The sequence below is a fragment of the Hypanus sabinus genome, chromosome 14 (assembly GCF_030144855.1).
Source record: "Hypanus sabinus isolate sHypSab1 chromosome 14, sHypSab1.hap1, whole genome shotgun sequence".
NCBI lineage: Eukaryota > Metazoa > Chordata > Chondrichthyes > Myliobatiformes > Dasyatidae > Hypanus > Hypanus sabinus.
In genome coordinates this window covers 100,089,815-100,111,643 of record NC_082719.1, presented here as the reverse complement: position 1 = coordinate 100,111,643, position 21,829 = coordinate 100,089,815, and the positions used below count along the sequence as shown (strand labels likewise).

General features: G+C 45.2%; 1 protein-coding gene across 2 annotated transcripts in view; it reads left to right on the top strand.

Annotated features, from left to right (window-relative positions):
• Positions 1-1,878: 1,878 nt before the first annotated feature.
• The window catches only part of c14h18orf54 (chromosome 14 C18orf54 homolog), a 51,092-nt gene continuing 31,141 nt past the window's right edge, over positions 1,879-21,829 (top strand). Inside the window, exons 1-4 of one of the 2 annotated variants that reach the window (XM_059989715.1) lie at positions 1,879-2,170; positions 5,234-5,434; positions 12,188-13,033; positions 20,857-21,007. In XM_059989715.1, the coding sequence (XP_059845698.1) occupies positions 12,250-13,033; positions 20,857-21,007 (935 nt within the window). In that variant the 5' untranslated portion in view covers positions 1,879-2,170; positions 5,234-5,434; positions 12,188-12,249. Of the gene's footprint in view, positions 2,171-5,158; positions 5,435-12,187; positions 13,034-20,856; positions 21,008-21,829 lie in introns of both variants that reach the window. The other variant, XM_059989714.1, reaches the window with a different exon arrangement.

Sequence of the window (21,829 nt, the reverse complement as noted above, 5' to 3'; positions counted from 1 at the left end):
GCAAACTACGGCCCGGGGGCCATATGCGGCCCGTTAAGCTTTTTAATCCGGCCCGCAGAACTTGATGAAATTATATTAATAAACCTTGTTAACGTTTTTTCCCTTCAATTCTGGCGTTTTCCCAATAGATGACGCACTCTATATACATTGACCTTTGTTGAGGTGCAGCGTATTACTCCACATTTGCGCTTTACTCTTTGTTCGGCTCGACCTATTTGTGTGAACAGGCGTTCAGCATCATGAACATCAACAAAGCCAGTCACAGATCCAAGTTAACTGACCAACACCTCAGATCCATCCTGAGAATCGCCACAACAAAACTAAATCCAGACTTTGATGCGCTGGCTAAAAAGGGAGACCAACAACACTGTTCCCACTGAAATTAAAAATAAGTTTCTTCATTGTTATGTAAAAAATGCATTTGAAAATATTTTTTTCAATAAGCCTTACATGTTACATGTCATTTCTGTTAAGTGATGGACATGAGTAGTGCACAGGTGCACGTACATTCTCAAAATAAAAAATGCACTCCAGATCAAATAACGCGCTCCGCATACTGGCGCGCTGTCACTGTTCTGTCCTTGTGCTGGTCGTTGTTGAGTTTTGGCACAGGGGACAATTGAATAAGAAGGAGCAGGACAAGTAGACCTGCATCTCCTACCGTTTTTGAAATAAAGACAGGAGGAGAGTGATGATGATAATATCTTGAAGGATAACAGAATTTTTCAGTGCTTTAAAATAATAACTGTTACTATTAAAAAAAGCTGTATTTTATTCATTTAATTTTCAGTGTTTTAAAAGTCATTTCAATAAATAGCTAAATACCATGGGACATCAAAGACAGATATTTTGTTGTAATGCATTTGTTCATTTTCAATTGAAATTAAAGCACATGTTTTCTACAACTCCCATGATATTTTATTTTCTCTTATGAAATGTATTACCAAAACACCCCGTCCATCTGCTCCTGGTCTGGCCCCCCTGTCAAATTTTAGAACCCTTTGTGGCCCACAAGTCAAAAAGTTTGCCCACCCCTGGTTTAGTGTCTCATGGCCACACAAGTGCAGACAAGTGACGCTAGTTAGAAACCATTCAGCAACAGTCTCCCATCCCAATTAAGTGGTGCAGTGTCCCAAATAAACTAAGGAAAGATTAGTTTATGTTCTTTGAGTTGTCTCAAATAAGTGGCTGCACCAATTAACTGGACTCTACTGTATTACTTCCCATGCATACTGAATTTATCTGATGGATATGACATGCCCTCTTTTCGTTACAAACCTCGAAGTGGAAGTACACACACACTTAAAAGATTTAGGAATAGCTTCTTCTCCTCCATCTTCACATTTCTGAACGGTCCATAAACGCAATCTCATTTTTTTTGCACTGTCTTTATTTTGTAATTTGTGTTTTGATACAGTACTGCTGCTGAAAAAATAACAAATTTCACGCCACAGAACACGAGATTCTGCGGGAGCTGTAAATCTTGAGTAACTCTCACAAAATGCTGGAGGAATTCAGCATCCGCGGAGAGGAATAAACAGTCAATGTTTTGGGTCTCGGCCCGAAACGTCGACACTTTATTCCCCTTCATAGATGCTGCCCGACCTGCTGAGTTCCTCCAGCATTTTATGGGTGTTACTCTGGATTGGCAGCATCTGCAGAATCTCTTGCGTTTATGACATACCTAATTCTGATTTTAAATGTGTTCTAGTCACTAAAATATTCTCATTCTTACAATGCAACAACTTTTGCAAAAAAAAAAGTTTTGTAATCGTGCCGATATTTTCAGGCTTGCAGTAATATAACTTCGCTGAGATGAGAGCGAGTATGAGACCTGGGACAGGGGAACGGAGAGCGCATGCGCAGTGTGACCTAACTGTAGCAATTGTTGCGGGCGGGAGTTTGGAGAAAGTACCGGTGGGCAACGAGAAGGAGTCCGGGATCCCGAGAGGCAAGAGCGGGCAGTAGGGCGTCCGGGAGCCGGAGACCCGAGACCCAAAGGCCAGGAGCCGAAAGGGCGAGGGGCGAGAAACAGGGATCCGGGCACCGGACGGTGTGGAGGTCGCGGGCCGGGGAGCTGGGCCCTGAGGAACAGAAACAGCCATAAACTGACTGCATGTGCCGTTTAAACACCCTCCGTCAGCAGGGTGCACGGTGTGTGTGCCGACAGGTATCGAGGCTATCACTTCGTTACTCTGTTTTTAAATCTGCACCAGCCCCGTAGGTACCTTCCCCATCCCGGGGTAACTCAGAATGTGTGAAGTAACCAGATTCATTATTACTTGTAAAGTTTAATGGCGGTTGGTAGACTTAAGGTGCATTTTTATACTTCCCTAGAATTTTATTCCCATGCAGCTTCCGTGTTAGCCCGGTGTCATCTATGAACTGACTTGCTGACTCTTGTTAAAGAGATTTACCCAATACCTTGGGATCAATTGTGGGTGTATTGAAATTCATACCCTTTTAAATTCGAATCATCCAATCACATGGCAAATGCATGTCTGCTATTTAATTGGATGATACCTTGAACGAATGAGTTTTTATGTGTGAAAGGGACGGCGGTCGAAAACTTTGCGGAAGAGACGTGTTCGGCGTGCTTGAATGATGCTCAGTAGGTGGCGCTAATGCACCTCGTCCACCGCTATTAAACTTCAGTAAATGAGGTCCCCTATGAGGAAATGATTCTGAAAATGCACTGCATTGGCAGAACAGGAAGCAGTTTTAAACTTTACGATCAAAAATCTTTCACTGAAGTCGAGTTAGGTATTACTTTACAGTGTTTTTTTTCCAGCTTAATTTCATTTCAGATTGGTAATCTCAGTTTTTCTTTTATTTACTGAACTTCATTTGTTGCCACCTTCATTCATCAATTGCTATAACTCGCGTTGTATTCCTGCTGCTTATACACTCAGTTGGGAAGTGGAGATGCATTTCTACCAAAGGAGGTGTAAGGCACTCGTTCCCTTTGCTAGCCTGCAGGTCACCCTTGGGCAGGTGGTGGATGGTTATCTGAGCAGATGGTGCATATCACAAGTCCTGGTTATGTGACCACTGGCACCAGGCAGACAATCTCTGAAGCTCTGAAGAGCATTGATAATGGCTGGGGTCACCCGTCATGTAAAAACACTGTCCAGAAGAAGGCAATGGCAAACCACATCTGTAGAAAATTTTGCCAAGAGGAATCATGAGACCATGATCACTCGCATCACATGACACAGCATTTATTGATGATGATACATTTAGTGTCCACTTTATTAGGTTCTGCTGCTGTAGCCCACCCACTTGAGGGTTCCACTTAACATTCCCATTCTGACATGTCCATCTGTGGCCTTCTCCACTGTTGTGATGAGGCCACGCTTAGGTTGGAGGAACAACACCTTGTATTCCATTTGGTGGGTAACTGGTACTTAACCATAAAATAAATGTATGCTCAAAAAATCCCCAACTCCTATACACTCAGTGGCCACTTTATTAGGTACACCTGCTCATTAATACAAATATCTGATCAGCCAATCTTGTGGCAGCAACTCAGTACATAAAATCATGCAGACATGGTCAAGAGGTTCAGCTGTTGCTCAGACCAGAAAGCAAAATGGGTGTGATTTAAGTAACCTTGACCATGGAATGATTCAAACACAAAATCTGCAGATGCTGGAAATTCAAGCAACACACACAAAAGTCCTGACGAAGGGTCTCGGCCCGAAACGTTGACTGTACTTCTTCCTATAGATGCTGCCCGGCCTGCTACGTTCCACCAGAATTTTGTGTGTGTTCTGTAGAATGATTGTTGGTGCCAGACGAGGTGGTTTAAGTATCTCAGAAACTGCTGATCTCCTGTGATTTTCACACACAACAGTCTCTTGAGTTTACAGAGAATGGTGCAAAAATATAAAAAAAATCATCCAGTGAGTGGCAGCATTCTGGGCAAAAATGATTTGTTAATGAGAGGTCAGAGGAGAATGACCAGACTGGTTCAAGCTGACAGGAAGGTGACAGTAACTCAAATAACCATCTGCTTCAATAGTGGTGTGCAGAAGAGCTTTTTAGAATGCAAAACATATTAAACCTCGAAGTGACAAATAAGAGAAAATCTGCAGATACTGGAAATCCAAGCAACACACAAGATGCTGGAGTAACTCAGCAGGTCAGGCAGCATCAATGGGAAAGAGTAAACGGTCAGCGTTTCAGGCTGAATTCCTTTATCAGGATGGAAAGGAAGTGGGCAGAAGCCAGAATAAGAAGGTGGGGGGAGGGGAAGGAGTACAAGCTGGCAGGTGGGGGGGGGAATAAGGAGAATGAAGTCAGAAGCTGGGAGGTGATAGGCGGAAGTGGAAAGAGCTGAAGAAGAAGGCATCTGATAGGAGAGGAGTGTGGACTATGAGAGAAAGGGAAGGAGGAGGGGAACAAGAAGGAAACAATAGGCAGGTGAGGAGAGATTGCGTAAGAGGGAATAGGGAATGGTAAAAAGAGAGAAGCGGAGAAATTACTGGAAGTTAGAGAAATCAATGTCCATGCCATCAGATTGGGGGGTACGCAGAAGGAATATTCTCCAAACAGAGTGTGTCCTCATTGTGGCTATCGTAATGGGTAGCCATTGGAAATCCTGTCTTTTGTGGCAGACAGAGTGAAGGTGCTTGATGAAGCGATCAACCCATTAGTATCCAAGGCAATATGTGAATGTCACAGATGAGGTTCTGTATTGAGGACCATGGCATGTTTTGCCTGTTTGACCATTTGTGGAGTATTTGTATTAACTACATTTCCCTCTTTGTGGGAGCATTACTTCTGCTGACATCATAAGCCTGTCCTTTGGTTTAATTTATGCCACGATACCGTTTGGGTATTTTCCACTGAAAATGCTTTTTGACAAGATCACATGGATTTGGGACCAGTACAGTGCCGTAGCGGTTAGAGTAACGCTATTACATTGCCACTGACGCAGGTTCAATTCCACCACTGTCAGTGAAGAGTGTGAATGTTTTCCCTATGACCGCATAGGTTTTCTCCAGGTGCTGTGGCTTCCTCCCACATTCCAAACGCGTAGAAATTAGGACATAATTGGGTGGCGCAAGCTCATTGGGCCAGAAGGGTCTGCTACCATGCTATATCACTAAGTATTGTGCTTTGTGACATCTTTGTTTTATTTCTGTGTGTCAAGGTGAGATATCGTTGCAAGATGTAATGACAAGGAACATCATGAATGATGGACTACCCTTCCATTCTTCTGACACAGCTCGTCGTTCCTGTGGCTCCCGTGAATTTCCTGGCTCCGTTCTCTACAGAGGGAGAACTTACCAATCAGCATCTGAGGCTCTGGAAGCTTATATTGACAGTTTTGAAAAGAAGCTGTCCTCCCCAGCGGAACATGCGAACAAACTGCATTTGCGAAGCAGCTCCAAACTGTTGTCTACGTCTCCACACAATGGAAGAGAAGGTAAGAATGGTTTTCTCTCGTCCTGAACGGACCACATCAAATTGATAGGGTTGCTACGAAGGCCGGTGGTGTGTTGGCTTTCATTAATCGGGGATCGAGTACATGAGCAGTGAGGTAATGCTGCAGCTCTGTAATACTCTGGTTAGCCCACACTTGGCCTATTGTGCTCAGTTCTGGTCACCTCCTTATAGGAAGGATGTGGAAACTTTAGCGAAGGTGCGGAGGAGATTCACCAGGATGCTGTCTGGACTGGAGAACGTGTCTTATGAGGAAAGATTAAGTGAGCTAGGGCTTTTCTCTTTGGGGTGAAGAAGGATGAGAGGTGTTGATAGAGGAGTACAAGATGATGAGAGGCATAGATAGAGTGGTTAGCCAGAGACTTATTTCCTAAGACAGAAATGGCTAATATGAGGGGCATAACTTTAAGGTGATTGAAAGAAAATGTTAAAGATAGGTTCTTTACACAGAGTGGTGGACGCATGGAACCCCTATGTCAGAGGTAGAGGCAGATACATTAAGGACATTTAAGAGACTTCTAGGTGTATGGATGGAAGAAAATGGAGGACTACATGGAAGGGAAGGGTTAGGATGATCTTTGAGTAGGTTAAAGGTTCAGCACAACATTGTGGGCCGAAAGGCCTGTGCTGCACTGTTCTACCCTCTATCTTTAGTTAATTCTGTCTCTCCTATTATCCTTGTGTTTTCAAAATCAATTAAGAAGTGGATTGTTGCAAGGTTTTCACATAACTTGATGTAACACGAATAAGATAACACCATCAGTACCAGAAATAATTAGAAACACACTTACATTTCCAATATAAAAGGTGACTGCACACGTATTTCTTAGGCTGTAACAACCTTGGCGTCTTGGCAGTATGTAAATACAAGCAACAGTCCTATGCACAAATCTTATACATATATATATATATATATATATGGTTGGGAAAAGGGGAAGGGAGAGGGGAGGAAGCAGGAACCACCAGAGAGACATTCCGTAATGATCATTAAACAATTTGTTTAGAACCAAATGACCTTGCTTGATGTCTCAGGGCCGGTGTGTCCACCCCCTCCCGCAGCTCTCCACTCTCACCATTCCCATCACATTTTGCTTCCACCAGATTTGCAAACTCACCACTCCATGTTGACATCTTTGTATATAACAAGGGTGCCTAAGACTTTTGCATAATACAGTACTGTATTTTTTGGTTATTTTAACAAAAATGAAAGAACTTCAAGGAAAACGTCAACAGACCAACCAGGCTGTGGTTAGAATAGATCCTAAACTAGTTCCTTCTCTTAAAGTCAAAGTTCAAGTCAGTTTATTACTAAAGTACTTATATGTCACCGTCGACAATCCCGAGATTTATATTCTTGTGGGCATTCACAGTAACTACAAATAAACATGATAGAATCAATGAAAAACTGCACATAACGAGATGCATAAAGGATGTATGCAGAATCAACAAACTGTCCAAATACAAAAAGAATGAGAACGAAGAAATAAATAACATCAAGAACATCAGATGAAGAATGCTGGAAAGTGGGTCCATAGGTTGTGGGAACAGTTCAGTGATGGGGTTATCGAGCCTGATGGATGAGGGGTGTTTGAGGTTTATGGTTTAAAGTGTTTACAGTTCCTGGGCCTTGCTGACATAGAGCACAGTTGGGTTTCTCTGGATGCTCCAGTTTTCTCCCACAGTCCAAAGACAGACCGGTTAACTGGTCGTTGTAAATTGTCCTGTGATTAGGCTAGGGTGAAATAGGCCATGCGGCTGGTTGGGTAGGAAAGTCTATTCCTCGCTGTATCTCTAAATAATCTGTTGTCTTGCAGCAGAGTATAGAGCAAGACGTAACAAATGCTCTAAGTTACAATAAAACATATATAGTGTGAGAGAGGTGTAGAGAGGTAGTGTTTATGGACCGTTCCATGGCAGAGAGGAAGGAGCTATTACTAAAATTTTGAGTATAGGTGCATCACAATGCCTAATGTCCAAACCCGGGGACTAGAAACATTCTGTTCATTTTCCTAAGTTATCTATCAGTGCCAAAGTCAATTGGCAAAAAATAATTTTATTTCCAATATGATAAATAAAATTTTAAAAAACAGGACTTCAAGATGGCGCCAGTGAGCAACACAACAAGCGGTGACATCCTGAAGGCAGTTCATGAAACTATCTCTTTCACTTGTTTCAAACGTGATTCTGCTCCTGAGCCGCGTTGGACTGGAACCTGTGATTTACATTTTGATGGAGTGTTTTTGGGCTGACTGAGCGATCTGGCATGTCGCAGCCTGAAGGCGTTGGGGTGGAGTGTGCGGTCTGGAGCCAGGTTTGAGCCCATGATCGACTCCCATCACTTCTCTCCAATGGAGGCATCGAGCAAGGTTGAAGTTGACGAGGCCGAGAGTGGAGGGCAGACGAGTGTTTGGTGCTGTCTGCCTGTATTTGATTGCTCGTCCTCTCCCTCTCACTAGCTGAGGGAAGTACAGGAGTCTTGGGTTCCATTTTGCGAGGATTGATCGGCTGGGCTGTGGACTTGTTTTGAGGGACTTTGAGGTTCATGTTGCATGTGATTCTGGATTCTGTTTGCTGTTTTTGAGCAGTGGGCCTGTGGCCCGGTGCTGAATGGAACTATACTGAATACTGCTGGAGTCTCTGTTTGATATTTTACAGTCTCTATACAAAGTATTAACCACCCTACACCTCCCCCCCCCCCCCCCCCCACCCAGAAGTATTCATGTTTTATTGTTTTACAACACTGAATCACAGTAGATTCAATCTGGTTTTTTTGACTCTGATCAACAGAAAAAGACTTTTTTGTGGCAAAGTGAAAACAGATCTCTGCAAAAAGATCATGCTTGCATCATAGACCGGGGTGCTCTCTACAGTTACTTGATGAGGTAACCGTAACCTTTGGCCAGGAACAGATGTTGTCAGGTGGTGCACAACCTCCATAGTGTTTCGACCTTAAACCATTACACTTTCCAGTCAGTGGATCAGCAGTGGTGTCTGTCTGCTCCTGACTTCCAGCTCAACTCCTCTCACCTACTCCATATCCAGCAAGAGGCACTTTCTGCTTTCTCCCCCATCTTGCCAGCTGCATGATTCTTGTTCTTTTCATCAAGGCCCAGTGCAGACAGCAACCTCCATGTTGAGGAACTTCAGGGCCTTCCTCTCGTGAGCCTCCTCACATCCTTCCTCCCATGGTAGTGTGGGCTCCACCAGGATGATTTTCTTGTCTTTGGTGGACCACAGTACGATGTCTGGTTGAAGTGTGGTTTGCACCACCTCTGCAATTCCCTCCCTATATCGGCCCTCATCTCCCATGATGTGGCAGTTTGCAGCAGACTGGGTTTAGGCCTCATTGATATGACTGACGTGGCTCTCTCCTTGATGAAAGTGACTGCCCTGTTTGCCTGACTGCCAGTTGGTCTCTTTTTACACCTCTCCCGCTCCAGTCTGTCAGCGAGGGACAGCAGGACCTTGTTGTGACGCTACCTATACCGTCCTTGTTTTAAAGTTGTTTTGCATCCTGACAATACGTGTTCCAGTGAGCCCCGCTGACCACCAGGCTTGTAGCTGGGGTCCTCTCTCAGCGCCATGTACGTGACTGTGATGGTGTAGGGAGAGTGTCATACACGGGCCGCAGGAGCAAAGGAATGCAGAAGAGCCCCATTCTCCATAGCTCTGCCCAAGTGACCTTGTGCTTGGGAAGATCAGATTTCATCCGGGTGCCCTGTGATCTCGACTCCACCTTTTGCGCTCACAGTTCCGTATCTGTGCCTTGACTATGTCACGTCTATCCCTTGCACTTACTCTCCCCCATCAGTGGAAGTTTGTAGAGCCGAGACCTTGTCATCCCAGGCATGAGTTGTTGATGATGTCTCTCATTTGCACAAGTCAGGAGATGAATACAAGAAAATTTCCAAGTCACGAATATCCCTTGGAGTACAGTTAGGTCAATCATCAAGAAATGGAAAGAACATGGCACAGCTGTAAGTCTGCCTGGAGCAGGCCGTCCTCAAAAACTGAGTGACTGTACAAGAAGGGGACTAGTGAGGGAGGCCACCAAGAAACCAATGACAACTCTGGAGGAGTCACAAGCTTCAGTGGCTGAGATGGGAGAGACTGAACATGCAACTGTTGCCCGGGTGCTTCACCAGTCACAGTTTTATGGGAGAGGAGCAAAGAGAAAGACACTGTTGAAAAAAACTCACATGAAATATCAGCTAGAGTTTGCCAGAAGCCTGTGGGAGACTCTGAAGTCAGCTGGAAGAAGGTTCTGTGGTCTGATGAAACCAAAATTGAGCCTTTGGCCATCAAACTAAACGCTATGTCTGGTGTAAACCAACCACCACACATCATCAAAAACTCACCGCCCTACAGTGAAGCTTGGTGGTGACTGCATCATGCTGTGGGGATGCTTCACTGCAGCAGGTCCTGGAAGGCTTGTGAAGGTAGAGGGTAAAATGGATGCAGCAAAATACAGGGAAATCCTGGAGGAAAACTTGATGCAGTCTTCAAGAGAACTGCAACTTGGGAAAAGATCTGTTTTCCAGCAAGACAATGACCCCAAGCATAAAGTCAAAGCTACACAGGAATGGCTTAAAACAAAATTAATGTCTTGGAGTGGCCAAGTCAGAGTCCGGAATGAACTCAATCTAATCTAGAATTTGTGGCTGGACTTGAAAGGGGCTATTCATTTATGGTCCCCATGCAATTTGACAGAGCTTGAGCAGTTTTATAAAGAAGAATAGAGAAAAAAATTGCAGTGTCCAGACATGCAAAGCTGATGGAGACCTATCCACACAGACTCAAGGCTGTAATTGCTGCCAAAGGTGCACCTACTAAATACTAACTCGATGGGATTGAGTAATTATGCAATCAATTATTTTGTGTTTGATAATTGTAATGAATTTAGACCAATTTGTGGAAATCTGTTTTCACTTTGATATGAAAGGGTCTTTTCTGTTGATCAGTGTCAAAAAGCCAAATTAGTTCTACTGTAATTCAATGTGGTAAAACAATAAAACATGAAACTTCCAGTGGGTGCGAATACATTTTGTAGGCACCATATGTGCTGTTTGCACAATTTGTTCTTTTTTTGTGCCTTGAGCGTTTGATGCTCTCTTGAACCGTTCCACGGTGTTTCTTTGTTTTGTGGCTGCCTATGGCTACATATGTGCTCTGAATCTTTGAAATGAAGAAGTGACCTGTTACTTACAGCTGATGAATGCCCTTCAGTCACTCAGATATATTAGTGTGTAAAGGGACAGAATTAATCATAGGTTAAGGGTGAAAGGTGAAATATTTAAGGGGAACCCGAGGAGGAACTTTGCAACTCAAAGTGTTGAACGAGCTGCTAGCAGAAGTGATGGATTTGGGTTTGATTTCACCATTTAAGAGAAATTTGGATGTAAAGCGAATGGAGAGTTGTAATCAAGGTGCGGGTCGATGGGACTAGGCAGAAAACCAGTTTGGCACAGAGTAATGGGCTGATGGGCCTGTTCCTGTGCTGCACCGTTCTATGACTAAAGCTGCCCTTTTGGCTGTGTGAATAGTTGCCTGCAGTTCTGTCTACTTAAGCTGCTTGGTGCAGTATGCAAGCTTCAATGTCTTCTAAAAAGTGGTCGCCTCCCCACAGACAAATGAAACAACATAGAACATTACAGCACAGTACAGGCCCTTCAGCCTGTGATTTTTTTGTCAACTTTATAACCTAATGTAACATCTTCCCTCCTACATAACCCTCCAACTTTGCGCCTTTCTAATTATCTGCCTCTACCACCACCCCTGGCAGGGTGCTCCACACACCCACCACTCTCTGTGTAAAGAAATTATCTCTGATATTCCCCTGTACTTCCCTCCAGTCATCTTAAAATTATGTCCCCTTGCGTTAGTCAGTTCCACCCCGAAGAAATGTTTTTGACCGTCCACTCGATGTATGTCTCTAATGAACTTGGAGATCTCTGTCAAGTCACCCTTCTGAAAGGCTGAGTTAAGAGTCACTGAGTGACACAGGAAGGGAAACGGACCTTTGGCCATACGGATCATCAGGCAGACTGTTTGCACTAACACAAAATACTGGAGGAATTCAGCAGGTCAGGCAGCATCAATAAAAATAAATAAACTGTCGAAGTTTCAGGCTGAAGCCCTTCATCAGCACTGGGAAGGAAGGGGGGAGATGCCAAATTAGAAATTGGAGGTAGGGCAAGGAAACCAGCTTGAAGGTGATAGGTAAAGCCAGGTGTGGGGAAAGGTAACGGACTGGAGAAGAAGGAATCCCAGAGGAGAGGAAGTGGACCATGGGAGAAAGGGAAGGAAGAGGGGCACTAGGGCGAGGTGATAGGCAGTTGAGAAGAAGAGGTGAAAGGCCAGAGTGGGGAATAAAAGCAGAGAGGCAAAGGATGGTGGGGGGGGGGGGGGGGTGGGAGAAGAGAAAAAAATGACAGGAAGGAGAAATCGATGTACATGCCGTCAGGTTCCCTTGAGGCTGTTGCTCCCCCTTGCTGAGAGTGACCTCATCATGGCAGAAGAGATGCCATGGACCAACATGTTTGCACTAATTTTACCTACTTTATTGCCCTCACACGGGGTGATAGAGAGAGGAGGAGGCAGAGGGACTGAGAGAGACAGGCAGGGAAGCTCACAATTCCCAGCGTCTGCTGAATCTTTTGTGTTTATGATTTATTTTTGTTATTTGTAGCCTGGGAGTCAAATGCAATTATTGTTAACTAACTGTGTTGTCTTGCAGCTTTCACACAGCGGCATTCCTTCAAAGACTCGGATTTTCCCGCTCGCCCTTTGGGAAGGCAGATGGGTACTGATCCAGACCTCATCAGCCTCACCACCGATGATCTTTTGCATCTTCCGGCAGACGGCTCTCTGCCTCTGACTCGAACCTCTGTGCTGAAATGCTTGTTGAAGGGCAACCACCACTGGGGATCCCATTTGAAACACGACTCCTCGTACCCCTCTGTAAAGCCGTTTCCGGAATGTTCTGAGGCCCGACCTCGCAGGAAGGATGACGACTTTGCACTGTTTTCTGGGAGGGCTGGTGACGAGCTATCGAACTGGAATGCTCATCTCAAACCTCTCCAACTTGTACGTCCAAAGAGAGGGCCAAACAAGGGAGATGAGTGCAAGGCCTCCTTCATTCCAGGAGGCTCTTCTGTGGAAGATTGTGGATTTAGAGACCGTAAGTTTAACACTCTTTCCAGGCAGAGTTATCCAAGGTGGCTGACCAGCCAGAAATCTGAGCTGGGCGTCTCTGGGATAACTAGCGTGCCAGAGCTGAGGTATCCAGGCTGGCTTCAGGACTGTGATCTGGGCTCCAATTTAAGTGGGCTCGATCCTCTGAATGGAAGGCTGTACCCACGGGGAATTCTGTGCGGAACTGAGCTCGTAGAACACAAATTACGCTCCAGTGCTGATAAAGGAACGCCAGAGCACAAACATTTCGGCCATTACTTGCGTAGTGAGGATGAACCATTTCATGTCCATACAGACCCAGGGACGTGTGCCTCTTGGCAAAGGGCACCAGGACACCATTGTTGTACTGAAGAGTCAGAGGATTCTTGCTGCGCTAAACCTTTCAGAGGTATGGTAATCTGCAACGTGGCAGCGTAGTGGTTAGTTCAGTGCTATTACAGCTTGCACCGTTGGAGTTGGAAGTTCAATTCTGGCGTCCTCTTTTAGCAAGTTTGTGCATTCCTTCCCGTGTCTTCATGCGTTTCCTGCAGGTGCTCCGGTTTCCTCCCACTAACATATAGGTTAGTAGGTTAATTGGTTATTGCAAAACTGTCCTGTGTTTAGGCCATGGTTAAATCGGTGGGCTGCTGTGTGGAGCTGTTTGGTGGGCCGGAAGGGCCTGTTCCGTACTACATCTCTAAATAAACAAATAAAGTCATCTAGACATACAAACAAACACGTCTGTGCTGACAGACAGACAGACATTATTGATCCCGAGGGAATTTGGGTTTTGTTACAGCCACACCAACCAAGAATAGTGAAGAAATATAGCAATATAAAACCATAAATAATTAAATAATAGGTTAATCATGCCAAGTGGAAATGCTGGTGGTGATGCCTGTCTACATTAATCCCAGACACAAAAGATGTGGCAGATGGTGGCATTTAGTAACACACACACACACACACACACACTGTGCTGGAGGAATTCAGGGAGTCAGGTAACGTCTACAGTATGTCTGCTGCCACACTGGGGTTGGAGGAGCAACATCTTATATTCCTTCTGGGCAGCCTCCGCCCTAAGGGCGTGAATATTGTTTACTCTTAACTTCCAGTAATTTTTCCCTTTCCCCCTTCTCTCTCTTTTTCCATTCCCCGTTCTGGTTACCCTCTCGCCCGTCTCACCTGCTCATGTCCCTTTGGTGCACCTCCTCCTTCCTTTTCTTTCATGATTCACTGTCCTCTCCTAACAGACTCCTTCTAGACCATTTTACCTCTTTCACCTATCCACTCCCAGCTTTTTATTTCATCCCTCCTCCTCCCCCCACCACCTTCCACCTCACCTGATCTCACCAATCACCTTCCAGCCTGTACTCCTCCCTCCCCTACCCACCTTCCACACCTCACCTGATCTCACCAATCACCTTCCAGCCTGTACTCCTCCCTCCCCTACCCACCTTCCACCTCACCTGATCTCACCAATCACCTTCCAGCCTGCACTCCTCCCTCCCCTATCCACCTTCCACCTCACCTGATCTCACCAATCACCTTCCAGCCTGTACTCCTCCCTCCCCTACCCACCTTCCACCTCACCTGATCTCACCAATCACCTTCCAGCCTGTACCCTCCCTCCCCTACCCACCTTCCACCTCACCTGATCTCACCAATCACCTTCCAGCCTGCACTCCTCACTCCCCTACCCACCTTCCACCTCACCTGATCTCACCAATCACCTTCCAGCCTGTACTCCTCCCTCCCCTACCCACCTTCCACCTCACCTGATCTCACCAATCACCTTCCAGCCTGTACTCCTCCCTCCCCTACCCACCTTCCACACCTCACCTGATCTCACCAATCACCTTCCAGCCTGTACTCCTCCCTCCCCTACCCACCTTCCACACCTCACCTGATCTCACCAATCACCTTCCAGCCTGTACTCCTCCCTCCCCTACCCACCTTCCACACCTCACCTGATCTCACCAATCACCTTCCAGCCTGTACTCCTCCCTCCCCTACCCACCTTCCACCTCACCTGATCTCACCAATCACCTTCCAGCCTGTACTCCTCCCTCCCCTACCCACCTTCCACCTCACCTGATCTCACCAATCACCTTCCAGCCTGTACTCCTCCCTCCCCTACACACCTTCCACCTCACCTGATCTCACCAATCACCTTCCAGCCTGTACTCCTCCCTCCCCTACACACCTTCCACCTCACCTGATCTCACCAATCACCTTCCAGCCTGTACTCCTCCCTCCCCTACCCACCCTCCACACCTCACCTGATCTCACCAATCACCTTCCAGTCTGTACCCCACCTCCCCTACCCACCTTCCACATCACCTGATCTCACCAATCACCTTCCAGCCTGTACCCCCCCTCCCCTACCCACCTTCCACACCTCACCTGATCTCACCAATCATCTTCCAGCCTGTACTCCTCCCTCCCCTACCCACCTTCCACCTCACCTGATCTCACCAATCACCTTCCAGCCTGTACTCCTCCCTCCCCTACCCACCTTCCACCTCACCTGATCTCACCAATCACCTTCCAGCCTGTACTCCTCCCTCCCCTACCACCTCACCTGATCTCACCAATCACCTTCCAGCCTGTACTCCTCCCTCCCCTACACACCTTCCACCTCACCTGATCTCACCAATCACCTTCCAGCCTGTACTCCTCCCTCCCCTACCCACCTTCCACCTCACCTGATCTCACCAATCACCTTCCAGCCTGTACTCCTCCCTCCCCTACCCACCTTCCACCTCACCTGATCTCACCAATCACCTTCCAGCCTGTACTCCTCCCTCCCCTACCACCTCACCTGATCTCACCAATCACCTTCCAGCCTGTACTCCTCCCTCCCCTACACACCTTCCACCTCACCTGATCTCACCAATCACCTTCCAGCCTGTACTCCTCCCTCCCCTACCCACCCTCCACACCTCACCTGATCTCACCAATCACCTTCCAGCCTGTACCCACCCTCCCCTACCCACCTTCCACATCACCTGATCTCACCAATCACCTTCCAGCCTGTACTCCTCCCTCCCCTACCCACCTTCCACACCTCACCTGATCTCACCAATCAGCTTCCAGCCTGTACTCCTCCCTCCCCTACCCACCTTCCACCTCACCTGATCTCACAAATCACCTTCCAGCCTGTACTCCTCCCTCCCCTACCCACCTTCCACCTCACCTGATCTCACCAATCACCTTCCAGCCTGTACTCCTCCCTCCCCTACCCACCTTCCACCTCATCTGATCTCACCAATCACCTTCCAGCCCTTCAAGCTACAACCCCCGACAACCCTGATTAACCCTAACTAATCACAGCACAATTTACAATGACCCGGTATGTCTTTGGACTGTGGGAGGAAACTCACACATTCCATGGGAAGAACGTACAGAGACTCCCTATAGAACAGTGTTAGAATTGAACCCTCTCTATTAGTGTGTGCCAACCATTACGCTACATGGCGCCCAGTGTATGATACATTATTCCCATTTTCCAGCATTTATCCCGTATCCCTGTATTCCTCTCCTAGCTGTGTACCTGTGTACATGTTGTGATTGTGCCATCTCTGCCACTTTCAATGGCAACTCGTTCTATTGACCCATCAGTGCTTGCAAGAAAAGCCTGCCCCTCAGATTTCCTTTAACTTTTTCCCCACTCACTTCAAACCTATCTCCTCTAGTTTCAGAATCCCCAACCTTGAACAAAGACAAACTGGGCCTGTGTTCTATAAGTGAACTTTTAACCGGAGTGACACCAATGTAAATAGAGCGAATACTTTGGTGAGATTATCATGTCCCTTTGGCAGTAGATGGCAATTGAATTATTTTTGCATTATGTTTGATCAGTGGATGGAATAATCATATTATTTTGTCAGTTAATTAATGGGGCATCTTTAATCAGATATATTTTCCATAACATGTTCGTAGAAGTTGGCTGAAGTTTTAGATGTCGTGCTGAATCTTTGCCAACATCTAAGAAAGTAGAGGTGCTGCCATGCATTCTTCATAATAAGTTACGTGCTGGACCCAGGACACCATCCTCTGAAACGTACATAGACCAGTACAGCACAGGAAAGGCCCTTCAGCCCGCAGCGTTATGCTGAACATAACAGTGACTGCACCTGAGATTATGATATCCCTTTGGCAGTAGATGGCAATTTAATTATTCTTGCTTTGTGTTTGCTGAGTAAAGAGGATAATCTCATTATTTTATATGTTAATTATCTTGGCACAATCAAATTCCACATTAATTAACATAAAATAATTCTTGTAGTTCAGACTTGGATGTGTCTTTTTAATGGGCTCCAATTTATTTCTCATTTATGACTTATCAACAATTGTTCATCAGTACTTGCAAATTTCAAAGTAAGTTTATTGTTAAAGTACATATATGTCACCATATACTACTCTGACATTCATTTTCTTGCGGGCATCCACAGTAAGTACAAAGAAATACAATTGAATCAATGATAAACTAAACTCAAAGACAGTCAAACCAACCAAATGTCTATAAGAAGACAAACCGCAAATACAAAAGCAAAGCAAATAACAAATTATACTGAGAACATGAGACGAAGAATCCTTGAAAGTGAGTCTGTAGGTTGTGGAATCAGATCACCGTTGAGGTGAGTGAAGTTATCCCTCCTGGTTCAGAATCCTGATGCTTGAGGGGTAATAACTGTTCCTGAACCTGGTGCTGTGGGTCCTGAGGCTCCTGTGCCTCCTTCCTGATGACAGTATTGAGAAGAGAGAATGGTCTGGATGATGGAGGTCCTTGATGGACGCCGTTTTCCTGTGACACACTCCGTACAGATGTGCTCAACAGCGAGGAGGGTTCTACCTGTGATGTGCTGGGCTGTATTCACTACAATTTGTAGGCTTTTCTGTTCAAGGTCGTTGGTGTTTCCATACCCAGTCAGCCAGTCAAAACACTCTCCACCACATATCTATAGACATTGCTTTAGACATGCTGAAGCTTTGCAAACTTCCAAGAAAGTAAAGACGCTGCCACGCTTTCTTCATAATTGCCCTTGCATGTTGTCCTTTGACCCTCTGAAGTGTGCAGCGCAGGAACGGGCCCTTTGGTTGGCAACGTTGTGCTGGATAACAAGCCACTGTGCGTGTGAGATTTCAATATCCCCTTGGCAGTAGCTGGAAATTCAATTATTTATTTGCATTTGCTGAATAAATGGGGATAATCACATTATTCTGTATGTTAATGAACTTGGCATCTTTAATCAAATTCCAAGTTCATTAACATAAAAATAATTTATGTAGTTCAGACTCTGAAGTACCTTTTTAATGGGCTCCAATTTATTTCTCATTTATGAACTTATCAACAATTGTTCATCAGTACTTTCAAAGTTCAAACTAAATTTATTGTCAAAGAAATCATATCTCATAATACTTGGAGACTAACAATAAAATAACTCAAAAGTCTCCATGGTTGCTGTGAAGGGAAATCTTCACTGACAAATCTGTTGGAATTCTTTAAGGAAGTAACAAGCAGGGTGGACAAAGGAGAGGCAGTGGATGTCATTTACTTGGATTTTCAGAAGGCGTTGGTAAGCTGCCACATACGAGGCTGCCTAGCAAGGCAAAATCATATGGCATTACAGGAAAGATACTGGCATGGATAGGGGAATGGCTGACAGGCAGGAGGCAGCGAGTGGGAATAAAGGGAGCCTTCTCTGGTTGGCTGCCAGTGGCTAGTGGTGTTCCTTGGGGATCAGTATTGGGACCGCTACTTTTCACTTTATTTGATAATGAAATTGATGGCTTTTTTGGCAGAGTGTGGATGATATGAAGATGGGTGGAGGGGTAGGTAGTGCTGAGGAAGCAATGTGAAGTGAGTCCACGTTGTGAAATCGGTTCATTGTGTGGTGAGTGAAGTTATCCACACTGGTTCAGGGGCCTGCTGGTTGAGGGGTAATAACTGTTCCTGAACCTGGTGGTGTGGGACCCGAGGTTCCTGTGCCTCTTGTCCGACGGCAGCAGTGAGAAAGGAACGTGGCCTGGGTGGTGGGGATCATTGATGGTGGATGCCGCTTTCTTGAAGCAGTGCTCGCTGTGAATGTGCTCAATGATGGGAAGGGCTTTACCCATGGTGGATCCACAACAGTTTGTAGGGTTTTCATTTCCTAGTCATTAGTGTTTCCATACCAGGCTGTGACATAAACGGTCAATGTACTCTCCACTGTGCATCTATAGAGGGTTGTCAAAGTTTTGGGTAACATGGTGAATCTGCAAACTTCTAAGAGAATAACGATGCTGCCATGCCTTCTTTGTAGTGGCAAATATGTGTTAAGATCTTCAGTGAAGTGCGTCTAACTTTATAAATTTGCTCTGCATTCACACCAACTGGTTTACCTTGTGTTTATTCCATCAAAGCACTGCAGTTACTAATAAAGCAAAAAAGCCTCTAGCTTGAATATGTAACTTGTCACCTGAAGATATTAAAATGAGCACCTGTCAGTATGTTTCTTTTTATCAGCTCTGTAAAACCCTGATGAGACCACACTTGGAATGTTGTGTTCTGTTGCAGTCGCCTCTTTATAGGAAGGATGTGGAAGCATTACAGAGGGTGCAGAGGAGACTTACCAGGATGCTGCCTGGATTATGAGGATAGGTTGAACAAGCTAGGAATGAAGAGGGATGAGAGGCGATTTGACAGGTGTCTAAATGATAAGAGGCTTAGAGTGGAAAGCGAGACTCCCCCCACCCAAACATTCTGGAGTTTTGGTAGTCAAGCTGTACAAGGGAACATGATTTTATGGTGATTGGATGAAATATGGGTGGGGGGGGTGTTCTCGGGGGTAGGTTTATTACACAGAGTGTCGAGTGTGTGGAACGCCCTGCCAGGGATGGTGGTAGAAGTAGGAGCGTATAAGGATCTCTTAGGTAAGCACATAGATGATGTTACAGTGAAGGATTATGTGGGAGGTTAAATTTACCTTGGAATGCGTTAAAAATTCGGCACAACGTCTTGTGCTATAATGTTCAATGTTCAAGATTGACAGGTTTAATAGAGACTGATATTGATTAATTTTAAATCGGGAAGTCAGAGGCCTGTGCTGAATTGTTGGGTTGCTAAGTGGCATTCAGCTGAAGCACTGCAGTTGTTCTGGAAGAACTTGGGAAAGTTAAAAACTATGGGCTAGAATTCCTCAGTTCAGAAAGTGTTGCTGGAACATATACTTTAATAATGAGAATCAATACAGACATAATGTTCTGAAATATGGTTTGCAGCAGTAGTACAGTGCGATACATAAAAATGCTACAAATTATAATATGAAATATATAAAAATTAGATAAGTAGTTAAAAAAACAAATGCATCACAAGCACATATCATTAGCTAAGCAGCGTTCACAACAAAAAAAAAGGCAAATTAACCATTAGTTATTTATTGATACAGCAACCTCCGATCACAGGAAAATTTACAATGATCAATTAACCAACCTACCACAATCTTTGGACTGTGGGAGGAAACTAGACCACCTGGAGGAAACCCATGTGGTCATGGAGGGAAGGTACAAACTCCTTACAAGCAGTAGTGGGAATTGAACCTGGGTTGCTGGTCCTGTAAACCATTGTGCGAATCACTATGCCACTGTGCCACCTTGGTACAAAATGATGTGTCTGCCATGTCTGCTGGGATTGGAATAGTGCTGTAGTGAATTAGTAAAGATTGCTTAGACCATAAGATATAGGAACAGAATTAGGCTATTTGGCCCATCGAATCTGCTCCACCATTGCATCGTGGCTGATCGATTTTCTCTCTCAGCCCCAATCTCCTGCCTTTTTCCCGTATGCCTTCATGCCCTGATTAATCAAAAATTTATTAACCTCTACCTTTAATATACCCAATGACCCCACAGCCGCTTGTGACAAAGAATTCCACAGAATCGCCACTCTCTGGTTAAAGAAATTCCTCCTCCTGTCTGTTCTAAAAGGACACTCCTCTATTCTGAGGCTGTGTCCTCTGGTCTTAGGCTCACTAATTTATTGTTATTCTTCAGTGTACGAGGGCAAAGGAGAACAAAATGATTGTTACTCTGGATCCAATGTAGCATAAAAACCACAAAAAGCACTAAGAGCCCAATAACTATAAATATAAATGCAATCCTATAAAACTCAATGTACAAGTAACTGTTTGAGTGTGGCCATATTTTGTCTCATCAAAGAATCTTTTCATCCTCCTCTGTGCTCTTTAGAGGACCACGTTGATGTACTCATCCGTAAGGCCGAACATGTTCTTGAAGCACTTTCTCAGCATGTGTCCAGTTTCCGGCAGAATCACTGCAGTCCCGGTACCGAAGAGATCCTGGATGCTGATCGATCTTGGGATAACCCACCTGTTACCTTGTAAGTTGAACATAGCTTCCTCTTTCCTTAAACACATGAGATTGTGGAGATACTGGAAGGCCAGAGCAACACACACAAAATGGCACGTTAGCATAGTGGTGGGCACAGCCGCTTTACAGTACCAGCGAGCTGGGTTCAATTCCTGCTGCTATCTGTAAGGAGTTTGTACGTTCTCCCTTTAATCGCGTGGGCTTCTGCCGGGTGCTCCGGTTTCCTCCCATAGTCCGAAGACATACCGAAGCTTAAAAGTAGCCACCTAAGGATGATATGCTTGGAAACAACACACAATTTTCAAGAGGAACAGACAGAGTGGACAGCCAGCGCCTCTTCCCCAGGGCATCACTGTTCAGTACAAGAGGACATGGCTTTAAGGTAAGGGGTGGGAAGTTCAAGGGGGATGTTAGAGGAAGGTTTTTTACTCATAGTGTGGCTGGTGCATGGAATGCACTGCCTGAGTCTGTGGTGAAGGCAGATACAGTAGTGAAATTTAAGAGACTGCTAGACAGGTATATGGAGGAATTTAAGGTGGGGGGATATATGGGAGGCAGGGTTTGAGGGTCGGCACAACATTGTGGGCTGAAGGGCCTGAACTGTGCTGTACTATTCTATGTTCAAACACGTGAACATACTGGAGCATATCAACTAGGAACATGAGTAAGTCACTGGACCTCTTGAACCTGATCCTCCATTCAGTAATATCAACTTTGATTTGATCATAATGTCAACCCCAGATTCCTTCCCTTTCACCTCATTATTTATCAAGAATCTGTTTGTCACTACCTTAAAAATATTTAATGGCTCCACTTCCATCACCCTTTGGAT